Source organism: Oryctolagus cuniculus, chromosome 7 (assembly GCF_051225735.1).
Source record: "Oryctolagus cuniculus isolate XC-2025 breed Fujian yellow rabbit chromosome 7, ASM5122573v1, whole genome shotgun sequence".
Classification (NCBI taxonomy): Eukaryota; Metazoa; Chordata; class Mammalia; order Lagomorpha; family Leporidae; genus Oryctolagus; species Oryctolagus cuniculus.
Window position 1 is genome coordinate 111,317,124 of NC_142873.1, and position 22,948 is coordinate 111,340,071.

General features: G+C 44.5%; 1 protein-coding gene across 18 annotated transcripts in view; it reads right to left on the bottom strand.

The window, feature by feature from the left end:
- The window catches only part of PATJ (PATJ crumbs cell polarity complex component), a 452,303-nt gene that overhangs the window by 44,292 nt on the left and 385,063 nt on the right, over positions 1–22,948 (bottom strand). For 17 of the 18 annotated variants that reach the window (XM_089337289.1, XM_070078398.2, XM_070078393.2 and 14 more), the window contains one exon: positions 4,639–4,722. In XM_089337289.1, the coding sequence (XP_089193415.1) occupies positions 4,639–4,722 (84 nt within the window). Of the gene's footprint in view, positions 1–4,638; positions 4,723–11,240; positions 11,382–22,948 lie in introns of those variants that run through there. The other variant, XM_089337297.1, reaches the window with a different exon arrangement.

Here is a 22,948-nt window from a genome sequence, read left to right on the forward strand (position 1 = left end):
CCTAGGTACATTAGCAGGAGCTGAATTGGAAGTGGAACAGCAGGAACTTGAACCAGCTGTCATATTGGATACTGGTGTTTTCAGGGGTGGATTAACCTGTTGTACCACAATGCTGGCTCCTCCAAACACCTTTTGAAAAGCACTATTGAATATGCTTTTAGTTGAAATTATTGTCATTAAACTCAAAGTTCCAAAGGTAGTTCCTTCTTTTTTTTTAAAGGAAAGCTTTTTTTTCTGTTTGTTTTTTAAAAAATACTTATTTATTTGAAAGGCAGAAATACATAAGAGACAGAGATCTTCTATCTGCTGGTTCACTCCCCAAATGTCCAAGGCTGGCCCAGGCTGAAGCCAGGAGCTTAAAACTCAATCCAGGTCTCCCACATAAGTGGTAGGAAGCCAAGTGCCTGGGCTAGTACCAGCTGTCTCCCAGGGTGCTTGTTAGCAGGAAGCTGGAATCAGAAGAGGACCTGGGACTCCAACTCAGCCACTCTGATCTGAGATGTGGGCATCCCAGGCGGTGTCCTAACTGCTGCACCAAACATCTGCCTTCTGAAAGCAGTTTTCTCCTTTAGTTCATCGGTAAGGAGTCTGCTCAGATCCAAGTGATCTAAGTTCAGTTTCTATTTGCTCCTTGCTCATTAAGAGACACCATTAAATGGGCCAAGAATCAGGTCAGAAATACTGCTGTGTGGCTGGAGTACTGCGGAATGATGTACTACCTTATGTGCCTTAGAGAGCACTACGTGCATTATTTAGAACACTGATTGTGGAGGAGCAGGCGGTAACAGCAGGGCTCCCTATCTGAGAAGGGCCAAGCAAGCATCAGTTGTCAATGGAGGTGTATCACCGCCCTTGGAAAGCACAGGCATGTCAGGAAGAGGGTGAACCATTACTTGAAAAGGAAAAAATAATCCAACTAGGGCTGCAGTTCCTCACCATTTTACTCCACATGGAAAATCAGGCATTAATGCTCTCCTTTCTGCTCCCACACAGAAGGAGATAATGGCAGTAAGGTAGGATAAGTGGAGGGACTGAATTCACAGGAGAATCAGGAAGAAGACACAGTCTCTGTTCGTCATAGAATCACAATCACTGCCAAAAATGTGGCTTGTCCTAATTTTAACACAAGGATAATGTTAAAACCATAGAAGGCCAGCTCACAGAACGCAGAGGTCCTTGAGTGGAGAGGCCATTGCTTGGCCAAGTGCTGGTGTGGGGCTGCCTTGTGTTGTGGTCTCAACATGCCCTAACAAAGATGGCCAATGTCTTCTCCAGGCAGCCCACAGGCTGCAGGCTGAGCACGCAGCATTAAGCCCTGGTCCTCATCAGCCTAATTAGAACAAGTCCCAATGTGTGGGCTAAAGCTGCTTATAAAGGAACTTGTCACTTAGCCAAACTGAGAGCTGCAGTTCTTATCTAAACACAGGATATACTCCCGTGAACTCGGCTCTGTCAAAGCTAAGACAGGAGCCTGTATGGCTATCAGTAATGAGAAGTACAGACTGTCCATCCAAGTTGTAGAATATAATTCTGCTACATGCCAAGATATGGCTAACTTTATCTTTCAGATTCTCTCTCTCAGATTTTCCTTCCACTCAAAATAAACCTGCTTCCCAGATGCTAACTTTTTTTTTTTTTTCCAAGATTTTATTTATTTATTTGAGAGACAGAGTTACAGTGAGAGGGAGAGGAGAAGGAGAGAAAGGCCTTCCATCCAATAGTTCGCTCCCAAATGGCCGCAATGGCCAGAGCTAGGCTGATCCGGAGCCAGGAACCAGGAAACTCCTCCAAGTCTCCCACGCGGGTGCAGGGGCCCAAGGACCCAGGCCATCTTCCACTGCTTTCCAAGGCCACAGCAGAGACCTGGATTGGAAGAGGAGCAGCTGGGACGCGAATCGGTGCCCATATGGGATGCCAGCACTGCAGGTGGAGGATTAACCTACTGTGCCACAGCACCTGCCTCCTCCAGATGCCAATCTTTATTGAGTGTTCACTGGTACCTGAATATGCTTTATGGAAGAGAGCAACTGTACCTGAAGGTCTATACAATACAAATGGCAATTTAAAAAACACTCTTAAACATTCTTATTAAGGTATAACTGATATGAAATAAACTATACACATTTCAAGTGTACCATGACAGGTTTTTACATGTGTGTATTTATACCTGTGAAGCACTGCCACACTCAACATAGTGAACATAATAGATTTAGTTGCAAGTCACTATTACAGAATGTGTGGACTTATAATTTATGTAAGTATCAAGGCATGTACTATTTTAATACCTAATTTATACTATCTTACTTATTCTACACCATTTTAATATTTCATCTACACTATCTTTTTAAAAAAATTTTTTAAAAAATTTTTTGACAGGCAGAGTTAAGACAGTGAGAGAGACAGAGAAAGGTCTTCCTTTTTCCGTTGGTTCAAGCCCCAAGTGGCCGCTATGGCGGCTGGTGTGCTACAGCTAGCGCACTGTGCTGATCTGAAGCCAGGAGCCAGGTGCTTCCTCCTGGTCTCCCATGCGGGAGCAGGGTCCAAGAACCTGGGCTATCCTCCACTGCACTCCCGGGCCACAGTAGAGAGCTGGACTGAAAGAGGAGCAACCGGGACAGAATCCGGCGCCCCGACTGGGACTAGAACCTGGGGTGCCGGCGCCGCAGGCAGAGGATTAGCCTAGTGAGCCGCGGCGCTGGTCAATCTACACTATCTTTTAATAGTTAATCTATTCACCTAAAAATGCCAATTATAATAATACCAATTGACTAGAAAATCAAGTGAGAGAAAAACAAAAAATTTTAAAAAATTTTAAAAAATTCCTGGTGACTAAAAAACTATATTGTGTGCTAAAACAGTCAAGCCAGTTCCCAAAGAGGCCTCGCTTATTTGTCTCACCTCACACTCTTACACCTTAATGAACGTACTGGGAATATATCCTTATCCAACGATGACGCACAGTAGAGGCCTGCGGAGAAACTCTATAACTTGGCCTGAATTTAATTTGCAGTTAGCCTGGCCTCTCTTTTAACCCCTCCTCACCTATGTTTTCTGCCCTTAATTATAGCTCTATTTTCATCTTGGGAGGCAGAACTGAGCCACCAAAAGGAAAAATAAAAGTCGATGATGTCATTTGCAATGTGCTATATTAAAGTTGCAACGCAAAAATGCACATACTCACCATAAAATGCTAACTATTCAATTAAATTCACCCAATGAAAGAAATAAATGTTGCCTAAAGGTTTCACACCATCGAAAACGCTCTTTAGTTCCACCTACCTGAACGCCTGGCATTGGTTTCCCATTCATCCGTTCCCTAGTTCAGATAGTGCCTGCCCTGCACTTTCTAAAAGTCTTTAATAACTGTGCTAAAAAGTGAGTCAATTTGGAGGAGTCAAGTCAAGCATTTCAGTTTTTAATAAGCACCATAAACCATCCCAACTAAAAGGAGAAGAGTCTGCATTCTCACCTGCTAGAAGGCACTGGGGCAAGGCATGAGCTCCATCTGACATACAGACTTACTAGGACTGAGAAAATAGAATTTAAGGTGCTTTGAAGTATTAGCTGTGTATACTTATTTGTGTGTGTCTATACGTTTGTGTTGTATTTTAGAGCACTGATTTTTACTGTTATTTTATTTGAAATGCAGAGATAGAGGCAAAGAGAGATCTTCCATCTGTGGGCCATTCTCCAAATGCCCACAACAGCCAAGACTGGACCAGACTGAAGCCAGGAACCCAGAACTCAATCCTATGTTGGTGGCAGGGACCCTGAACCATCACCTGCTGCCTCCCAGGGTTCACATCAGCAGGAAGCTGGATTGGACGTGGAGTCAGGTCTTTTTTTTTTTAATTTTTTTTTTATTTTTGACAGGCAGAGTGGACAGTGAGAAAGAGAGAGAGACAGAGAGAAAGGTCTTCCTTTAGCCGTTGGTTCACCCTCCAATGGCCGCCGCGGCCTGCACGCTGCAGCCGGCGCACCGCGCTGATCCGATGGCAGGAGTCAGGTGCTTCTCCTGGTCTCCCATGGGGTGCAGGGCCCAAGCACTTGGGCCATCCTCCACTGCATTCCCGGGCCACAGCAGAGAGCTGGCCTGGAAGAGGGGCAATCGGGACAGAATCCGGCGCCCCGACCGGGACTAGAACCCGGTGTACCGGCGCCGCAAGGCGGAGGATTAGCCTATTGAGCCACGGCGCCGGCCGGAGTCAGGTCTTAAACCAGGTACTCTGATACAGGATACAGGCATCTTAAGTGATAATTTATCTGCAATGCCAAATGCCTGTTCCTATATATATACGTGTTTTAAGGAGGAAATTAGTAAGGTATAATAATGGAGAGGCAAAAAAAATCTGATTTAGATGTTATACAGTCTCTATTAAAATTAAAGAAGCACAAGTTGAACTTTTCTTCTTAATTTAAGAAAGTTTTCATGGACAAGTTTAGATTGATTGCCTGCCATGATTCTAAGCCAGTAAGTTGTTCAACGTATGTTGGGGGGTAAAAAGGAATAGGGCACCTGTTCTGTTAAATGAGAGAAATCAGTGAGGAGAGAACTGAGTAGAAGACAGAAAAATTGACCTTGTATATCAAGATTAGCAAAGGAACCATATTTACTGGCATAAAATTAAAATTATATACCTCTAATATCTGGTCACCAGCCCAAAGCCTCCCATCTCTGGCTGCTGCTCCTTCTTCATAGACTTCATGTATAACTATTGCATCCTATAAAAAACAAATCACTATTAATTTTCAACAACCACAAGTGTTTCCTTAAGAAAACAATCAAACCACAGGCAGCAACCTATAATTTGCCAATAATGTTGTATCTTCTCTGACATAAACAAGACACACAGCCATGTGCTATTCAGAGATATAATTAAGGTCTCCTATGATTCGTGTTAAACTTTTCCCACATGTTTTACTGTTACCCTGTATGCTGCTGCCATGCATGAACTTGAGGTGAACTATGTGTCATTCTCATTTATATTTTATGATGTATTTTGAAACACGGTTGAGACGGGTTTTTATGGGTATTCAAAGATTTGGTATAAATGTGTGGCCTGATTAAGGGGGTTTGCCAAGCCTCATTACTTGGGCAATGAAAGAGAAGGACATAGTGGAATGAATCAGCCCTGGAGGACAAGGCATGGGATAGGGGAGGCAGGCATTGGACCTAAGTGTAAGACAGCTGTGGATCTGAGCTCTGACTGCTATTGTGTCATCTTGGACATATTAATGCCTCTGAACTCAGCACTCTGAGCCAGGAAATGAGGACACCAAGATCAATAGGAAGTAAGCGTTGGTTTAAGAAAAGTATTTCACAGTTAATAAATAATGAATAAAACAATCTGTATCAAAATTAATAATGTTAAATATTTTTTTATCAACATAAAAATCACATTACCAATGTAAAGGATTCAGGCAATGACAGGTGTTACAAAGACTGCCTCCCATCCTTGGCCTTGGTCCTGTTCTCCCAAGGCAATCACCACTAAGGGTTTCCAAAGGAACTCCCTAAACAATTCATATTTATTTACCCAAATATTTATAGTTTGGTGGGATTATTCTAAATTATTAAACTGAATTTGTTCACACCACTTCCCCCTCTTTCCCATCCTGTTGAACAAGAAGTTAAGCTTTGAAATTCCTTGCCTTGGGGCTTCTTGTGTGCTGACAACTAGAGCAACCAGAAATCACGGGCCCCTCCTGCTTTTAATAAAAGTGAGGATACTGAAAAGACTGTGTTTAGGTGTCTTGGAGGGCTGCCGGGTGAGGTCAAGAGCATTTCAGTGCAGGCTGGATACAGAGGTCTACAGATCCACAGTGAGGAATTTCACCTGTACTCCCCGGGGTCCTCCATTCTCTGTTCTGGACACACGCAGGTTGTGAAACCTGCAGGCAAGCATCAAGGGTGAAGGCGCAGGGCAGACTCCAGGCACAATGGATCCCAGCCTTGAAAGCAGCCCCATATCCAAGCTGCAAGCTCGTGGACTTAAAGAGATAATGCAAGCCTGGGCAACGATGGGCTTGAAGATTACCAGCGTGGACTGATGGTAGTGATCACAGAGCCTTGCCAGTGTCTGTGTGTTTTGTTAAGACCCTGGAGAGTTAATGAGCCACCAAAATGGCTGAACTCCGTATTAGTCCAGAAGGATGGCACTGCAGAAGTTCACATTCAGAAAAAAATGAAATATTTCTTGTAAAAATATGAGGGCACTTCAAAAAGTTTGAGGAAAAGGAGAATTAAAAGATTTTGCAATGGGGCCAGTGCTATGGTGTAGTGGGTAAAGCCATCGCCTGCAATGCCGGCATCCCATACAGGCACTGGTTTGAGACCTGGCTGCTCCACTTCCGATCCAGCTCTTTGCTATGGCCTGGGAAAGCAGTAGAAGATGGCTCAAGTCCTTGGGACCCTGCACCTGCCTGGGAAGACCTGGAGGAAGCTCCTGGTTCCTGGCTTCGGATCGGTGCAGCTCCGGCTGTTGCGGCCAATTGGGAAGTGAATCAGTGGATGGAAGACCTCTCTCTCTTTCTCTGTCTCCTTCTCTCTCTGTGTAACTCTTTCAAATAAATAAATAAATCTTTAAAAAAATGTCGTAGGGGCCTAGTGCTTTGGTGTAGTGGGCTAAGCCTCCACCTGCAGCCCCAGCATCCCTTATGGGTGCCGATTCGTGTCCCACTGCTCCTGTTCCAATCCAGCTGTCTGCTTACAGCCTAGGAAAGCAGTGGAAAATGGTCAAGAGCTTGGGCCCCTGCACCCACATGGGATACCCGGAAGAAGCTCCTGCCTCCTGGCTTTGGATTGGCCCAGCGTGGACCATTGTGACCATTTGGGGAGTGAACCAGCAGATGAAAGACCATTTGGAAAGCAAACCAGTGGATAGAAGACCTCTCTCTCTGTCTCTCCCTCTCACTGTAACTCTGCCTCTCAAATAAATACATAAATCTTTAAAAAAAAAAAAAAGGTGCTGCAAAATTTTTTGAAATCCATGATAGTTTTCTCATATTACAAATTTCCATGAACTTTTTGAAGACCCCTCATATAATAAGTGATGGAAAAAAAATTCCAAGCCACATTTACTTTCTTACAAAATACAAAACAAACAAAAAAAGAAACAACACAAAATAACCCTTCCTCCACTGCCCCTGCAAAGAGAGGATTTTTTTTTTTTTTTTTTGGACAGGCAGAGTTAGACAGTGAGAGAGAGAGAGAGAGAGAGAGAGAGAGAGAAAGGTCTTCCTTTTGCTGTTGGTTCACCCCCTAAGTGGCCGCTACTGCCGGCACGCTGCGCCAATCCAAAGCCAGGAGCCAGGTGCTTCTCCTGGTCTCCCATGCGGGTGCAGGGCCCAAAGATCTGGGCCATCCTCCACTGCACTCCCTGGCCACAGCAGAGAGCTGGCCTGGAAGAGGAGTGACCAGGACAGAATCCGGCGCCCTGACCGGGACTAGAACCTGGGGTGCCGGTGCCCCAGGCGAAGGATTAGCCTAGTGAGCCACGGCGCCGGCCTAGAGGGCTTTTTAAAATACAAATTCTGGAGTAGCGAAGCAACAACAACAACAAAAATGAAGGGGGCCTATAACTGAATCACCCCATCTGCATTCCAAATACCTTCACAATATTGAATACTTCCATTCTACATCTGTACAGTTCTGAAAACAGTCCTTATGATAGCAAGAGCCAGAAAAGGTGCCATGATCCAGGCAATCCATTTTTCAGATCTTCTACCAGCAATAGATCTAGACTTATGGAATTTCCAGACCCAGGGTGTTTTCATGCTGGCAAGAGTCTGCTTCTCTGGACGGTTTCAGGGGAATGATTTTGCGAAAACTTGCTGCGTCAGCGACCTGCAGTGAGCTCCACAACACAACCAATATCCCAACAAGGGTCCACTGTACTGACAACACGCAGGCAGGGGTGCTGCTGCTCCTGGGAATACCTTCTTCAAGATGCAGGTTTGCCATCTGGTGCCCAAACACCTCATTTCACAGGAGCGGGAGAATCATACACTGAATCCAGACTACACATGGATTTCACAGGGCTTGATGTTCTGTATCAACTCCTTTGATTTTGATACATTGCAAATGAGAAAATTTTATCCATTCAAATTGAAAAGGAGAGAAAAGACCCGATGGGGTTTTTATTCCCTAAAAGTATTCTGAATCCAAAGCCCTTAGATGGACTCTCATACATAAAGAGAAAACACTGTGAACAGTCTCATAAATACTGAATGCATGGCCAATGATGTGATTTTGGCTCAAAAATCTTTCTGTATGAAAACTCCTCATTGGGGCTACTGCTGTGGTGCAGCGGGTTAACACCCTCGCCTGAAACGCTGGCATCCCATATGGGCGCTGGTTCTAGTCCTGGCTGCTCCACTTCCAATCCTGCTCTCTGCTATGGCCTGGGAAAGCAGTAGAAGATGGCCCAAGTGTTTGGGCCCTTGTACCTGCATGGGAGACCCAGAAGAAGCTCCTGGCTCCTGGCTTTGGATTGGCACAGCACTGGCTTTTAAGGGTGCACATTAGCAGGAAGTTGGGTCAGAAGTAGGGGAACTGAGACTAGAACCTAGGAACTTGGATATGGGCTGTGGGTGTCCCAGGTGGTGGCTTAACCTGCTGTGGTACAATGTATGCCCCCTATTATTTTAAATAAGGAATTGGGAGTTGATATGTACCATGATTCTTGTTTCCTTTTTTATTTATTTTTAAATCTATTTAAAAGGCAGATAATGAGACAGAAATATGTGTATGTGCATGTGTGTGTGTGTATGTGTGTGTGTATATACACACTTTCATTCCCCAAATGCCTGCCATAGTGGTGGTGGTGGGGCTGAAGTCAGAAGCCAGGAACTCAGTCCAGGTCTGAGCCATCACTGCTGTCTCCCAGGGTCTGCATTAGCAGGAAGATGGAATGGGAGCTGGATACTGAATCCAGGTACATCGATGTGGGAAGCAGGTATCATAACTGCTAGGCAAAGTACTTATCCTCTTTTTTTTTTTTTAATTACTTATTTATTTAGGAGACAGAGAATGTCTGCAAGAGTTGGGATAGGGGCCAACTTCAGGCTGATGCTCTGAGCCATGCAATCTAGGTCTACCACATGAGTAGCAGGATCCCAGTACTTGAGCCATCACCTGCTACCCCTACGGTCTACATTAACAGGAAAGTAGAATCAGGAGCTGGAACCTGGAATTACATCCAGGTACTCTGAAAGAGGATGCAGCTGTCTTACCTGGTGTCTTAATCACCACACCAAATCCCCATTTCACACATGTGATTTTTACCTCCTTTTTGGATAGCTTCCTAAATTTTAAATTCTAGAGCTATTCAAGCAAAATTGCAGCTCTGAGTGACTTCTCCCCTGCTAGCCCTTCCTTTCTTTGCATATTTAAATAATAGCCCTCCACTCAATAATACCTGGGTGACTCTTAGGCCTGTATTCCTGGATCAGCCTGTTCATCATCTCCCTGTGGGAGGATTGCTGGCTTACTGCAAGACGGGGTCAGAGAGGGGAATGGCTATGAGAAGGCTCTGGAGTCGGAGCTCCTCCATCTGTATCTTGGCTGCTACCACAGGCTTGGGAGGACTGTTAACGACTCCAGGTCTCAGCTTTGACATGGTTTTTATGACATTATCTACTGATAAGGCTTATGTATTGTGCCAGCACACAGTAAGGGAGTGATAAATGCTATTTTTAATATCAGATGTCTGTTCTCATTTATTTAACATCTATGTGCCACAGACACTACACACTTTCCACTTGTACCATTTAATCCTCCTAACAACTAAGCAAGTTCAGTATCATTAGTTCCATTTACAGCTGAGGAAATGGAAACTCATAAGGGTTCAAACTTGACCAGGTCTTTGTAGCTTGTAAGCAGAGAGATGAAATTCCAACTCGAGACTGCTCAGCACCAAGGCCTGTGCTCCTACCACGAACACAAGCTTCTCATCTGTTTTGAGTATTTTATTTTGCACTTACACAAAAGCGAAATTGTTTTTTTTTCCATGTGGTATCAATTCTGTTGAAATACTATTACCTCAACGCTGCAGCCAAAACCTTGAGGCCATGAGTTGATCATTTTATAGACAATGAACAAAAAGATGACTTGTGGAAGTAGAAAGCAAAGCCTTTGGTCTAATGAGGTGAGGTGATGATCTATGAACCTCGCAGTGAGCCTGGGCTCAAGGTTAAGGGACTGCACTACACGTAGCATGAAGGGTAGGCTCCCTCTCTTAACTCCGTTATTCTTTTTTTTTTTCTTGCATCCTTCATCTTTTCAGTCCTGTTTCTGTCCATGCCTGTTATTTATTGACTAGATAACATTTTTTCAATGAGAGGATACAAAGCAACATTATAATAGGTACAAGCAATAAAATGTTGTCAAGATAAAAACTTATTCAGCCCAAGAAAACAGATTAATTTCTGTTAATAATGGCATATACCTTAGGATCATTGATAGATGACCAAAACTGACAGAATCAAAAACCAATGTCTTCCTAGTAACTGTGCTACAGGAGAAACTTCAGGAAGACGACCACTTTGCTAACTGAGACAAAATCGACAATGTCCCTCTGGATACTTGAATCACTCACTTGGCACAGTAACTACAGAGCTAGGGCAGAGTTAGGCCAGTGGATAGGGAAATCTCTCAGATGTTGGGTTTTCCTAATCAAAAGAGGCAGGCAGGGTTCAGGGAAGTGGGAAGAGCCTTCTGCTTACAAACGCTTCCCTCAACGACCTATGTCTGACATACATTTAATAGAGGAAAACTCCTGCATTCTACAATTGGAAAAAACACAAAAGGAAAAAAAGACACCCTGGAGGAAGAAGCTGGCTAGCAAATCGATTGTATTGATGAACTACTCTCTCAATGTCTCCAGTCCTAAAAGTATTTATGTTCAAATATAGATAACATATGCACCTGGTACTAAACTCAAAATAGTACACACAGAAAAACTTTTTGCTACCGCTTGTCCCTAAGCCACCCAATCTCCCTATCTATAAACAAACAGCATGACTTTTTTGTGCATTTTTTTATAATGAAATCCATACTTCTTTTTTTAAAGATTTATTTATTTATTTGAAAGGCAGAGTGAGAGTGAGAGAGAGAGAGAGAGAGAGAGAGAGATAATATCAATCATCTGCTGGCCCAATCCCCAAATGCCCCCAATGGCTGGGGCTGGGTAGAGCCGAAGGCAGGATCAAGGATGCTCCATCCAGGATGGGTGTAGGGGCCCAAACACCTGGGCTATCCTCTGCTGCTTTTCCAGGCACATTAGCAGGGAGCTGGATTGGAAGTGGAGCAGCTGGTGCCCCTGTGAGATGGTGTCATTGCAGTCGGTGTCTCAACTGGCCATGCCTCAATGCCGATCCCTCTGTGTATTTAAAAAAAAATTTACTGGGGGCAAGGTTCTGGCTCAGCAGTTAGAATGCTGACACTGCATGTTGGGGTGCCCCCATTTGAGAGTCCTGGCTCTGTTTCTGATTCCAGCTTCCTTCTAATACCTTGGAACAGCAGGTGATGGCTCAAGTATTTGGGTCCCTGTTACTCGTGTAGGAGACCTAGATTAAATTGTGGGTCCTGGGTTTGGCTTGGCCCAGAAGCAGCTATTGTAGTCATTTCATGAGTGAACAGCAAGTGGGAGACCTCTCCTTCTATTTGACTTTCAAAAAATAAAAATAAAATAAGTAAACATCTTATTTGTTTTGTTTTCTAAGATGTCTCTTATTTATTTCAGAGGCAGAGTTTCACAGAGGGAGAGAAGTCTTCCATCTGCTAGTTTACTTCCCAAATGGTCACAACAGCCAGGGTTGTGGCAGGCCAAAGCCAGGACCCAGGTGCTTCTTCCAGGTCTCCCATGTGGGTGCAGGAGTCCAAGCACTTGGGCCACCCTTCACCGCTTTCCCAGGTGCATTAGCAGGAGCAGGGAGCTAGATCTGAAGCGGAAAAGCCAGGACTTGAACCAGTGCCCATATGGGATGCCAGCACTGCAGGCGGTGGCTTAATCTTCTACAATACAGTACCAGCCCTTATTTGTTTAAATTATTTGAAAGGCAGAGAGGCAGAGAGAGAGAGAGAGAGAGAGAGAGAGAGAAAGAGAAATAGAGAGAGGGAGAGAGAGAGATGGAGAGCTCCCATTTGCTGGGTCACTCCCCAAATGCCTTTAACAGTCAGGGATAAGCCAGGTCAAGGTGAAGGGCCGGGAACTCCACCTAGGTCTCCCACCCTGGTGGCAGGGACTCAGCCACTGAACATGCCCACAGAGCCAGCAGTAGCAGGAAGCTGAAATAGAGAGCAGAGCCAGGACTCGCACTCCGATGTGGGATGTTGATGTCCCAAGCAGTGCCTTAACCCCCAGGCCAAAAGCCGTCCCTCTTGTGTACTTTTACAGAAATATCCTGTATAAAGAGCTCTAACATGCTTGAAGGTCATGCCTTCTTTTATTTGCTGCCTCCTTTGTTTCATGAAATTCTATTAGAGGCAATCAACTGCCACTGCTTCAATGAAATCTTCTCTGACTGTCGGGGAACGGGACAGCCTGGCCAGCTGTGCCCCTCCCGACATGTACAAGCACAAGAAATTTAGTGCTGGGCTTTTTCCACCCTGCCCGTTGCTAATTGCAAGATCCTGTTTTGACTTTAAGCATCCTGTTATTGCATGTTTCCCACACTTACTCTTGTTGAGTTGGTAACATGTTTTCCGTGAATCATATATAAATAGGTGGACGGTGGGCGGGAGTTATGAATGAACGCTGGTAAAAGGCGGAGTTGTGAATGAACGCCGGTAACAGGCGGGAGCTGTGAATGAACGCGAGTTATAAGCGGGAGTGGTGAATGAAGGAGTTGTGAATGAATGCCGGTAACAGGGCGGGATATATAAGAGGGTTGGAGGAGGCGAAGACGGCGGGCGTTCGCGACATGTAACGCGAGTCTGCTGAAAAATAAAGTGGAAGCTGAAAAGCCGATAAACGCGTCTGGTGTCTCCGAGGTCTCGCCGGCGTTAACCTATCCGGAAGGTGTACGCCTGCATCTGACTTCTTCCCTGGGAAAGTTGAATGCTCTTTTTGTGGGTTGCCACTAAATCTACTAGTATTATTGAACTTAGCACAGTATCACAAGTGATTGACTGTCCATGGATCTATGTCCCATACTATGTCCTGTTCACGAAGGACAATTTCAGGACCTGGCTACTTGCAACTCATCATGGTATCCTGGTGCTGAGCCCAAAGGAAGCACTTAATAAATGCTTGCTCAATGATTATCAAGAAATTGAGATCAAAATGACTCAGAAAAGAGAGGTTGGGGCTGGTGTTGTGGTACAGCAGGTTAAGATATTGCCCGTAGAGCATCCCATATGGGTGCTGGTCTAAGTCCCCTATGCTCTGTTTCAGATCCAGCTCCTGTTATTGGCCTGGGAAAGCAGTGGAGGATGGCTCAAGTGCTTGGGCCCCTGCACCCATGTGGGAGACCACAAGAAGCTCCTGGTTCCTGGCTTTGGCCTAGTCTGGCCCTAGCTGTTGTGGACATCTGGGGAGTGAACCAGTGCATGGAAGATCTCTTCCTCTTTCCAACTCTGCCTTTCAAATAAATAAAAAATATATATACACATTTTTAAAGTCAGAGTTACACAGAGAGAGGAGAGGCAGAGAGAGAGAGAGAGAGAGAGAGAGAGAGGTCTTCCATCTGATGGTTCACTCCCCAGATGGCTGCAATGGCCAGAGCTGTGCCGATCCGAAGCCAGGAGCCAGGAGTTTCTTCTGGGTCTCCCACTCGGGTGCTGGGGCCCAAGTACTTGGGCCATCTTCTACTGCTTTCCCAGGCCATAGCAGAGAGCTGGATCGGAAGTAGAGCAGCTGGGTCTCGAACCGGCATCCATATGGGATACCGGCACTTCAGGCCAGGGTGTTAACCCACTGTTACACAGTGCCGGCCCCATAAAATATATCTTTTTTTTTTTTTGACAGGCAGAGTGGACAGTGAGAGAGAGAGACAGAGAGAAAGGTCTTCCTCTTGCCGTTGGTTCACCCTCCAATGGCAGCTGCGGCCAGTGCGCTGCGGCCGGCGCACCATGCTGATCCAAAGGCAGGAGCCAGGTGCTTCTCCTGGTCTCCCATGGGGTGTAGGGCCCAAGCACTTGGGCCATCCTCCACTGCACTCCCGGGCCAAAGCAGAGAGCTGGCCTGGAAGAGGGGCAACCGGGACAGAATCCGGTGCCCTGACCGGGACTAGAACCCGGTGTGCCGGCGCCGCAAGGCGGAGGATTAGCCTAGTGAGCCACGGCGCCGGCTCATAAAATATATCTTAAAAAAAAGAAAGAGGGGCTGACGCTGTGGTGCAGTGGGTTAAGGCCGTGGCCTAGAAGCGCTGGCATCCCATATGGGCACCAGTTTGAGACCCGGCTGCTCCACTTCCAATCCAGCTCTCTGCTATGGCCTGGGAAAGTAGTAGAAGTTGGCCCAAGTCTTGGGGCCCCTGCACCCGCGTGGGGGACCCAGAAGAAGCTCCTGGCTCCTGACTTTGGATTGGCACAGCTCTGGCCATTGCGGCCAACTGGGGAGTGAACCATCTGATGGAAGACTCTCTCTCTTTCTCTGTAACTCTGACTTTCAAATAAATAAATAAATCTTTAAAAAAAAGAAAGGAAGGAAGGAAGGAAGGAAGGAAGGAAGGGAGGGAGGGAGGGAGGGAGGGAGGGAGGGAGGGAGGGAGGGAGGGAGGGAGGGAGGGAGGGAGGATGGGAGGGAGGAAGGAAAGGAAAGAGAGGTAGATGGGGTCAGAATGTCATAATCCTACCTCAATCCAACCAATCCTCTGATGGTAAAGTATTAGTGGAACGTCACCAAAATACCCATTACAAATGGATGTTAAAATCCATCTGAACTTCCAAGGATTTACTTTAGCTTAGAGAACAATTTAAAGAAGCCAGTGTGAGAGGCTTAATTATCACTGAGCCCTACAAAAATCTCAAACTCCTCCAAGAGGATTTACGCTCTGAACTGCTGGAAAGGAATTTCATAATCTCTAACAGTATATCCTCAGAGTCCAAGTCTTCAGATACTTCAGCCCATCCATCAACATTCTCTTTACTGTTCAAGCTGCCAACAAGGAGATCAGGTAACTCACAAACGCACCATGCACTCAGCAAAATGCAATTTTATTGCCACAATAGGCCCACAATACTTAAAAAAGTCATGTGTTAGAAAAATTAACTAAGGGTCTCCTGTGGGCTGAAGGATATCAATAAGCACCCTTTTGTGGGTGAACTATTTGGTAGAATGAGAGTCTAGATATATTTAGTAGACTGTTTTAACAAGCATTCAGGATGAAAGTTTGGTAATAATTATATGGTAGCTAAAGTAATATGTCTACATGATTTAATTTTATTGTTTTCAGGCACATTTTACTTAATTTGGATCACTCTGGAAATAAACACAGTCTTTGCTATACTCATAAAGGCCTCAACATGCAGCCCTACAGGGATTCCTAAGGGACATTTTAACTACAGAAAAGCTCTTCATTAAATTTAATATTTAAAAGGGAAAGCATACTTACCAATGATACTAAGAGTTATATCTTATTATCCTGCTTTCAGATAAAAGCCCTTCTCAAAAGGAAGACCCATGTGGACTAATAGAAATATTAAATATATTGAACATATAATAGAGATTTTGGGGGCTTGCACTGTGGCACAGCAGGTTAAACCACTGCCTACAGTGCTAGCAACCCATAAGGGTGCTGGTTTGTGTTCTGGCTGTTCCACTTCTGATCCAGCTCCCTGCTAATGGACTGGGAAAGAAACGGAAGATGGCACAAGTACTTGGGACCCTGCACCCACATGGGAGACCTGGATGAAGCTCCTGGCTTCTGCCTTTGGCCTGGCCCAACTCCAGCTGATGTTGCCATTTGAGGAGTGAACCAGTGGATGGGAGATCTCTCCTGTTTGTCTCTCCCTCTCTCTCTCTAACTCTTCCTTTCAAATAAAATAAATAGATCTTTTAAAAATGGAAATTTAAATTTTCTCCTAAAAGAAACCATAGTTCAGATCTATTGCCTTAGAGGAGGGATGCTACTTTTAGACACTACTTGACTCAGTTCTTCTCCATGGCTGTCATTGTTCAGAAATCATACACAGATGTGCCTTCTACACTGTAGGCTATTTTCTCAGCAGGAAGGCCAAAAAACTTGGAAGTGAAAATATGATGAAGATAGCAAAATCCTTAGTCTAATGCTAGACAAACCAGAATTTAGTTTATAGCTATACAAGGACAGTAAGTCAACAATAAGAGTCTGAGAAACCTTTCTATATCCTACTAGAAATCATGGTTTTTAAAATATGGGTACTCTGCTCATTAATAAATTTGAGTTCATTGCACAGATTTTATGAGAATATTAGACTGTTGTCAAACTCTCATTAATCTCTACAAAACTGCCATGAAAGGATCAAAGATGTCTGTATGCCCTAATACACACCTACAAAACTCCTTGGAAAGGAAGAGATGGGTTATAATTTCAGTATGTACTATTTTGGAATACCGACACAAACATTCTCAGGTAATAAACTATTAGATAACATAAATGAGTATTAAATCAGCTATAGATATAGCAGCTCTTTTGACATAAAACTAAGGCTTAGGGGTCAGCATTGTGGCATAGCAGGTTAAGCTACCACCTAGATACCGCCATCTTATGTGGGCACCAGTTTGAGACCTGGCTGCTCCACTTCTGATCCAGCTTCCTGCTAGTGCGCCTGGGAAAAGCAGTGAAACTTGGCCCAACAGGTTGGGCCCCTGCATCCACATGGGAGATCCAGAAGAAGCTCTGGGTTCCTGGCTTTGGCCTGATCCAGCCCTGGCCATTGTAGCCACTTGGGGAGTGAATGAGTAGATGGAAGATCTCTTTCTCTCTCTTTCTTTGTAATTTTGTCTTTGGATAGTGAGAGAGAGAGATAGAGAGAAAGGTCTTCCTTTGCCGTTGGTTCACCCTCCAATGGCCAGCGCGGCCGGCGCGCTGCAGCCGGTGCACTGCGCTGATCCGATGGCAGGAGCCAGGTACTCATCCTGGTCTCCTATGCGGGTGCAGGGCCTAAGCACTTGGGCCATCCTCCACTGCACTCCCTGGCCACAGCAGAGAGCTGGCCTGGAAGAGGGGCAACCGGGACAGAATCCGGCGCCCCAACCGGGACTAGAACCCGGTGTGCCGGCGCCACAAGGTGGAGGATTAGCCTAGTGTGCCGCGGCGCCGGCCTGTAACTTTGTCTTTCAAAAAGTAAGGCTTAAAGTACTCAGTCACATGGAAAGAAATAACACCAGTCTCTATGGGTTTTTGTTTCATTTTTTTTAAAGATTTACTTATTTATTTAAAAGGCAGATTTACAGATAGGTATAGGCAGAGAGAGAGAGAGAAAAAGAGGTCTTCCATCTGCTGGTTCACTCCCCAAATGGGCACAATGGCCAGAGCTGCACTGATCTGAAGCTGGGAGCCAGGAGCTTCTTCTGGGTCTCCCATGTGGGTGCAGGAGCCCAAGGACTTGGGCTACCTTCTACTGCTTTCCGAGGCCATAGCAGAGAGCTGCATCAGAAGTGGAGCAGTCAGGACTCGAACCAGTGCCCATATGGGATGCCAGCACTGCAGGAGGCGGTTTTACCTGGCCCCTCTACATGTTTTAATGCAGTGGACAATGTCAATAATTCTAAAACTTAAACTCTGGGATTATAAACTCTTATACACTATTTATAGGTAACTAATATATAAAATGAAAAATCACAGCAATAAAACAGCAAACATAAGAACTGTCGTGAATATATAAAAATGTTTGCCATTTTAAGACTGAATGGCTTTCTCTTTTTAAGCTCAATAAAGAAACTGCCTCATGTTTACTTAAAAGGAGTTCCCTTGCCAAGTCTGATTTAACAAGAAGTTGATACTCATCAATATGAATATAATTTTTCATACTGAAATATAGATTTATTTTGAGGAAATTGGATAATATTTGAATTATATTTTATAGTTCCATCTGGTCCTTATTTATTTAAATTTTACTCAGCTTGCATAACATTTTTGCTTATGGTCATATTCGTTAAGATCAGCAAATGTCCAAATCTGGAAATTCAGAGGTACTATTCGTTAACATTCTTTTGGTGTGATTCATAGACTTTTTGCAAAATCTGCTTTGATTTTAAAATAAGATGAAGGTAATAAGATGTTTTGTATAAAAATATATGACTTAAGCAATAACGATAAAAGGAGCTAGGCTTTGGGGGATTACCCGCCAAAGCCAACCACACGCCTCATGAAACAGACTGCACAAAGTTCATGTGAAGGGGAACAGCAAAATAAAACACTTAATCAAAGGTAAAATGGTTTTCTATTCTGCTTACTTTAAAAATACCCACTGGTTTAAATGGCTGGAGTCCTACATTTAAATTGGCAAATACAATGGGTAAATGACAGTGTGCAACATGACGAATTTAAGTGAGGCCCCTTCAGACCCAACATGTGGATACAACCAAAGGACAGGTATTCTTTTTTATTTATTGTTTTAAATGATTTACCTACTTGTTTATTTGAAAGGCAGAGTGATACAGACAGGGAGACACACACACAGATACACACACACACAGATATATCCTTCATCCTCTAGCTCTCTCCTCAAATGGCCACAATAGCCACATTCAGCTCCTGGGCCAGGCCAAAGCCAGGAGCCAGAACTCCATCTGGGCCTCCCGTGTGGGTGGCATGGGCCCAAGCACTAGGGCAGTCTGCTGCTTTCCCAAGCTCAACAGCAGGAGTTGGATTACAAGTAGAATAACTGGGACTTGTACCAGGGCTCCAATAACGGGGTGCCAGTGTCACAAGTAGTGGCTTAATCTGCTAAGCCACAATGCCAGCTCCAGGATAAGTACTCTTCACTGCAATTTCTAGATAGAAGAACTCTGCCACATGGTATCCAGGTGGGAGAAACCTTCTACCTTGATACTTTTTGCTACAGAACTTCTCATTAATAAGAATGTAGTAAATGAGTACTAAGTTGGGGCTGGTGCTGTGGTGTAGTGGGTAAAGCTGCCTGTTGCCTGCAGTGCCGGCATCCCATATGGGCACTGGTTCAAGTCCTGGCTGCTTTACTTCCAATCCAGCTCTCTGCTGTGGCCTGGGAAAGCAGTAGAAGATGGCCCAAGTCCTTGGGCCCCTGCACCTATGTGGGAGACCTGGAAGAAGCTCCTGACTTCAGATCGGTGTAGCTCTGGCCATTGCAGCCATCTGGGGAGTGAACCAGCGGATGCAAGACCTCTCTCTCTGCCCCTCCTTCTTGCTCTGTGTAACTCTGCCTTTCAAATAAACAAACAAATAAATAAATAAAATTAGTACTAAATCAGGAGGGAGGTGAATAAAAGGAAGACCTGAAACTTGGGGAGAAAATGACAAGATTCTAAATTTGACCCTTCCAGGTCTTTTTATTATTAAGAATATTTAAATTTAATAAATCTATCCTGGGAATCCACTGACTGCCCTTATTTATAATAGAATGGTACCTAGAACATAAAGACAAAACCAGTGCCCTAATCTGACTGTTTCTCCTGCTGAAGAAACAGATTTACCTCCAGGCATAAAAGAATAATGTAAGTATGGAAACTAGAGCTGCTATTTCTAGATTTTCCTTTCAAAAATGTACTCACCAATTTCCATAAAACAAAGAAAACTGTCACAATAATTAGGCCTTATTCTTTTATTTATTTATTTATTTATTTTGACAGGCAGAGTGGACAGTGAGAGAGAGAGACAGAGAGAAAGGTCTTCCTTTTCCGTTGGTTCACCACTCAATGGCCACTGCGGCCGGCGCACCGCGCTGATCCGAAACCAGGAGCCAGGTGCTTCTCCTGGTCTCCCATGGGGTGCAGGGCCCAAGGACTCAGGCCATCTTCCACTGCACTCCCGGGCCATAGCAGAGAGCTGGCCTGGAAGAGGGGCAACCGGGACAGAATCCAGCGCCCCGACTGGGACTAGAACCCGGTGTGCCAGTGCCACTAGGCGGAGGATTAGCCTATTGAGCTGCGGCACCAGCAGAGGCCTTATTCTCTAGCTTAAAAACTTCAAGGGATCAGCATCTGGCCTAGTGGTTAAGCTGTGGGACACGATGCTAGCATCCCATATTAGTACCTGGGTTTGAGTCCCAACTGTGCTCCTAAGTCCAGCTTGCCACTAATGTGTATCCTGGGAGGAGGCAGAAGGTGATCTCAAGGGCTTGGGTCCCTGTCATCCACATTGGAGAACTGGATTTAGTTCCCAGCTCATGGCTTTGGCCAGCCAGACCACTGTGGGCACTAGGAGAGTTAATCACCAGATCAGAGCTGTTTGTTTTTCTCTCTACCTTTCTGCTTTTTTTTTTTTAAACTTTTATTTAATGAATATAAATTTCCAAAGTACGACTTATGGATTACAATGGCTTCCCCCCCATACCGTCCCTCCCACCCACAACTCTCCCCTTTCCCACTCCCTCTCCCCTTCCATTCACATCAAGATTCATTTTCGATTATCTTAATATACAGAAGATCAGCTTAGTATACATTAAGTATGGATTTCAACAGTTTGCTCCCACACAGAAACATAAAGTGAAAAATAATAGATGATTTTTTTTTAAATGATGATGAAATCAGATCAGACCTATTGTCATGTTTAATCCCAGTGAGAGTCAAGTTGGGAATTGATAATTTCTTTTCTTTTCTTTTTTTTTTTTTTTTACAGAGGATCAGTCTAGTATGCATTAAGTAAGGATTTCAACAGTTTGCACCCCCATAGAAACACAAAGTGAAATATATTGTTTGAGTACTCGTTATAGCATTAAATCTCAATGTACAGCACATTAAGGATAGAGATCCTACATGAGGAGTAAGTGCACAGTGACTCCTGTTGTTGACTTTACCAATTGACACTCCTGTCTATGGCATCAGTAATCTCCCTATGCTCCAGTCATGAGTTTCCAAGGCTATGGAAGCCCTCTGAGTTCTCTGACTCTTATCTTGTTTAGACAAGGTCATAGTCAAAGTGGAGGTTCTCTCCTCCCTTCAGAGAAAGGTACCTCCTTCTTTGATGACCTGTTCTTTCCACTGGGATCTCACTCGCAGAGATCTTTTGCCAGAGTGTCTTGGCTTTCCATGCCTGAAATACTCTCATGGGCTTTTCAGCCAGATCCAAATGCCTTTAGGGCTGATTCTGAGGCCAGAGTGCTATTTAGGACATCTGCCATTCTATGAGTCTGCTGAGTATCTCACTTCCCATGTTGGATCACTCTCCCCTTTATTTACTCCATCGGTTAGCGTTAGCAGGTACTAGACTTGTCTATGTGCTCCCTTTGACTCCCAGTCCCTCCACCATGACCAACTGTGAACTGAAATTGATCACCTGGAACAGTGAGATGGCATTGGTACATGCCACCTCGATGGGATTGAACTGGAATCCCCTGGTATGCTTCCAACTCCACCACTTGGGGCAAGTCAGCCTGAGCATGTACCAAATTATACATCTCTTCCCTCTCCCATTCCCGCTCCCATGTTCAGCAGGGATCACATTTCAGTTAATTTTCAACACTTAAGAATAACTGTGCATCAATTACAGAACTAAACCAGTCATATTAAGTAGAACAGATAAAAAAACTACTAAGAGGGATAATGTATTAAGTTGTTCATTAACAATTTACCTTTCTGCTTTTTAAATAAAATTCTTCTAAATTAAAAAATAGGACATTGAAATTCCAAGAAATTTGTGAGTGGAAATACACAGAGAAAGAAAGAGGGAGAGAGAAATCATTTTCCTATACTATCATCATCTTGAAAAAGAATTACAAATGTAAATGATCCTCTGTGGTTAAAGAAAAAAATAACTCAAAGTTTAATAGTAAAGATTTCATTGCAGAATATCTGCCTGGCCTTTGTCTTTGTCAAAGTATTTCTTAGGATTAGGCACTCACTATCACCTGGTAGTTCATTCTACTTTATTTAAAGATTTTTTTATTTTTATTTATTTGAAAGGCAGAATTACAGAGAGAAGGAGAGGAAGAGGGAGAGGGGGAGTGGTGGTAGGGTATATATAGAGAGGTATTCCATCTACTGGTTCATTCCCCAAATGGCTACAACGACTGGGGCTAGGCCAGGACAAAGTCAGGAGCCAAGAGCTTCTTCCAGGTCTACCATGTGGATGCAGGGCCCAAGCACTTGGGCCATCTTCCACTGGCTTCCCAAGCATATTAGCAGGGAGTTGGATTGGAAGTGGAGGAGCCAGGACTCAAGCTGGTATCCATGTGGGATGCTGGTGCTGCAGCTTGGGGGTTTAACCTGCTGCACAACAGCACTGGCCCCCAGTGCATTCCATTTTGTATCTACTGATGTCTTCTATCCACTCATTCACTCCACAAAAGGCCTCAATGGTTGGTCCTGAAGCCAGGAGTCTGGAACCCTATCCAGTTCTCTCACACGGGTGGCAGGGGCCCAAGTACTTGGGCTAGATTCCAGGTGTGTTAGCAAGGAACTAGATCAGAAATGGAGCAGCTGAGACTTGAACTGACGCTCAAACGGGATGCTGGTATTGCAGGTGGTGGCTTAAACCTCTGTGCTACAACAGCAGCCCACAGGTAATATATCAAAGACATGTGTATAAGAGGGTGAAGATCTCCTTTAATACAAATGCTTATTAATACTTGACAATAACTGAACTCAGGATAGGCATACACCAGCTGGGGTTCTTAAATTCATTATATTGATGAACCTACAAAATAACCTTAAGAGGTAGAGTTTTGTCACTACCATTGTTGCATGAGTGAAGATTTAACCTAGGAAGGTAAAGATACTTGTCCAGACCCCATGGTTAAAGATCTGAGATTCTGATGTCAAAGAACCACACTCATTACTCTGCTATGCTGCCTGTCAGGTTTGCTAGAGCACAGTGTCTACAG